Source organism: Adiantum capillus-veneris, chromosome 22, assembly GCF_014529385.1.
Source record: "Adiantum capillus-veneris isolate H3 chromosome 22, ASM1452938v2, whole genome shotgun sequence".
Lineage (NCBI taxonomy): Eukaryota > Viridiplantae > Streptophyta > Polypodiopsida > Polypodiales > Pteridaceae > Adiantum > Adiantum capillus-veneris.
In genome coordinates, this window is record NC_140952.1 from 50,087,570 (window position 1) to 50,091,161 (window position 3,592).

Here is a 3,592-nt window from a genome sequence, read left to right on the forward strand (position 1 = left end):
ACACCACAGCACAAGGAGACCATTGCGACAGGGGGAGAGATTCAACTCACACACACACGTACACACACACGCACACACACTAACACACCCCCGCTAGTACAGGCTCAATGAGCGCAACAACGTGCAGGAGTAATTCGCGACAGTATATAAATTTTCCTCACACACACACACACGGGCGCGCAATTATCATCTCTCTCTCTCTCTCTCCTCTCTCTCTCTCTCTCTCTCTCTCTCTCTCTCCTCTCTCTCTCCACACACACACACACACACGAGTTTCTCTCTCTTGTTCTTATATACATGCACACACATTTATCCATCATATTCCATAGGCTAGCGAAATTTAAAGGGAACCTAACTGGCCTACCTTGGAATAGCTTCACACATCATAACATTTAATGCGAGCTAGCATACACATCATAACCTCATTGAAAACCATGATGCATACATGATATGCTGGCATGGGAAGAAGGGGGGGGGAGAGAGAGAGAGAAGAAGAAGAAGAATTTTATCATCATATGAACAATCCCAAGAGACCTCAAAGCTTTGTCCACCGACAAGTCTTGAACTTGAGACATATTACTCAAGAAGCTATAGAGGTAACAATGTACCGCACTACTTGTGCACAGCTTTTTTGGTATATATGGAGAGCGAGAGATGGGATTGCTTTTGATCATTTGCATTTTTTGTTAGGCATACACATTTGTCCAAATGTCGAGCATAGAAAATATAAAAAACTAAGATAACAAATGCTAAAACGTGAACAGACAAATTAACCAAGAAAGCCAGCTGGTGTCTATATGCCAAAGCCTGATCTCTTGTGAGAGAGAGAGAGAGAGAGAGAGGAAGAAGAGGATTTTAACGTCGTAGGAAACTATCCCAAGAGACCTCAAAGATCTATCCGACGAGAGTTGAACTCAAGACCCTATTATTCAAGAGGGAAATGGCATAACGAATCTAACACACTTGGGTGATAGAAAGGTCTTTTTATTAACACACTCACCCCCCCCCCCCCCCCCCCCCCCCCCCCACACACACACACACACACGCACACACACACACGAGAAGAAGACGATTTTAACATCGTAGGAAACTATCCCAAGAGACCTCAAAGATCTATCCGACAAGAGTTGGAACTCAAGACCTGTTATTCAAGAGGGAAATGGCATAACCAATCTACCACACTTGGGTGATAGAAAGGTTATACTGTTTTCCTCTTTTTAATAACACACTCACACACCCACACACACACGAGAAGAAGAGAATTTTAACGTCGTAGGAAACTATCCCAAGAGACCTCAAAGATCTATCTGATGAGAGTTGAACTTAAGACCTGTTATTCAAGAGGGAAATGGCATAACCAATCTACCACACTTGGGTGATAGAAAGGTTATACGGTTTTCCTCTTTTTATTAACACACTCACACACCCACACACACACACACACGAGAAGAAAAGGATTTTAGCGTCCTAGGAAACTATCCCAAGAGACCTCAAAGATCTATCCGACGAAAGAGAGAGAGAGAGAGAGAGAGAGAGAGAGAGAGAAGAAGAAGAGGATTTTAACGTCGTAGGAAACTATCCCAAGAGACCTCAAAGATCTATCCGACGAGAGTTGAGAGAGAGAGAGAGAGAGAGAGGTACAACTGATGTGAAATCTCCTCATAAAAGGTACAAATAAGAACTTTACAATCATAAGTAAACCACTTACTAGATAGAAAAGAAACTCTTCGTGATTTTAGGCGCAGAGAGAGAGAGAGAGAGAAGAAGAAGAAGAAGAGAATTTTTAACGTCGTGGGAAACTATCTCATCATAAAAGGTACAAATAAGAAATTTACAATCATAAGTTAACCACTTACTAGATAGAAAAGAAGAAACTCTTCGTGATTTTAGGAGAGAGAGAGAGAGAGAGAAGAGAGAGAGAGAGAGAGAGAGAGAGAGAGAGCATCTTCAGTACGAAGACGGAAAGTACACAGTTCACATCAAGGGAACGAAGCCAAAAAAATTATGCAGTCCTTGTCACAAATGCTCATGGCTTGAATTAAAAAATGGAAAGAAAATAGACAACCCTGATATAAAGAATGGAGTAGCTGATCAATGCCTAACCTAGGCCCTCTAGAGTTACACTTTACAAAAGAACACAAAACCTGCACAAAGCCTTCTGTACATTCAGTATACCTGGATGGTTTATAGCCGGAACGCGTAAATCAATCTGTCATCTTTGTCATCCACTTCCTTTTTCGAACTGTCATAGTGCCTTTTGTGCTTCCGGGAATCAGTTCTCGATGCTTTCTTTTCCCACGCCACCTCTCCTCTTCGTCACAAGAGCTAGAACTAGAGTCCTTGTCCTCGAATTGAGCACGTTGACAGTGTTTCCTTCTCGACCCCTTCTCTGCTAGATCTTCTCTGACCAGGTAGCCGGGAGGACTTCGACTTCTGTCCCTTGTGAGTCGTTCAGCGTCCCAAACTCTTCATAAGCTTCCTAACTTGGCGCTCTATCTTCTTAACTCTTCGTGCTATGGCTAGCATGCAGCAAAGAGACCAATTTTGATGCTGATTCCCCTAGGACACCTTTAAATTTCCAAACTGTGGACTGCTGGCTCTGCATATCTTTGTCCGAATTCATCAGCGTAGACCCGCCTGCTACAGTTTTTTTGAAGTAGAGTGTCATGCAGCCCTCTGTGAACCCAGCAACCTGCAAAGACTATCCACCTTGAGAACCTCAACTCTCATAAGGCACTATATTGCATTGGTGCAAAACTAACCACTTCAAGAAGGTCATAAATATCAGCTGCTGTTTCCATAATGAAATAAGGATTTGGGTTCACCAACTCCTCTGCTGCAGCACCAAAGCGGACAACATCTTCGATGCAAATAATTAATTGATGTGATGTCAAGAAAACTTTCAGTTATGTATCCTTGTTAAAGTTATGGCATCTCAAGTGAACTGCCCAATGTGATCCCAATATTTATTTTGGCTTTTAGGTGTTTCTTTCACTTATTTGTCAAAGTCTGGGTAGGGCAAATTACTGAGGTGCCTATACAAGCACACGTAGCCCCCATTGTATTAGTATCAATTCATTGCCAAGGTTGGTTGGTTCAAGCCCAATCCGCTGCATGAGGTGGCATCTCAGCAAGTAATCGAGTCGCCACCAAGTACAGCGTTTCAGAATGCTTGTCAAAATGAGGCTCAAAACCGGCTGCGTTTCAATATGCGGCACAAACGATCGCCGAAACTGCACGCCTATCAAAACATTGTAGGAAACGCCGATATGTCCAACTTTGCCTAGCGTTTTAGAACGCCATCGACCACAGCTCCCGGTTCTTGCTTTTCTGCATTTTTGAATGCCATTGCACACCCGGTTCCTCTCCGCTCGTCTTCTTTTTCTTCACCACGTGTTGATCCTCTCCCTTGCGATCTCAATGAGCACAAGGCTCTGATATCAAAGTCGACGATGTGGAAGCATAGAGCAATGGGGGGGGGGGGGGGGGGGAGAGAGAGAGAGAGAGAGAGAGAGAGAGAGAGAGAAATGAAATGTTATATTAACGTCTTCAAAAGGCCATAGTGACCTATGAGACCAGAAAGTTACAAGGT

At 43.3% G+C, this 3,592-nt stretch overlaps 1 protein-coding gene across 1 annotated transcript; it reads right to left on the reverse strand.

The window, feature by feature from the left end:
* Positions 1-1,979: 1,979 nt before the first annotated feature.
* Positions 1,980-2,906, reverse strand: LOC147429326 (uncharacterized). The gene is made up of 2 exons (XM_086495469.1): positions 2,763-2,906; positions 1,980-2,692 (listed from the first exon to the last, which is right to left on the reverse strand). Exons 1-2 carry the CDS (start codon positions 2,799-2,801, stop codon positions 2,501-2,503), a joined length of 231 nt encoding a protein of 76 aa, XP_086351595.1. The 5' UTR covers positions 2,802-2,906; the 3' UTR covers positions 1,980-2,500.
* Between the last annotated feature and the right edge of the window lie 686 nt (positions 2,907-3,592).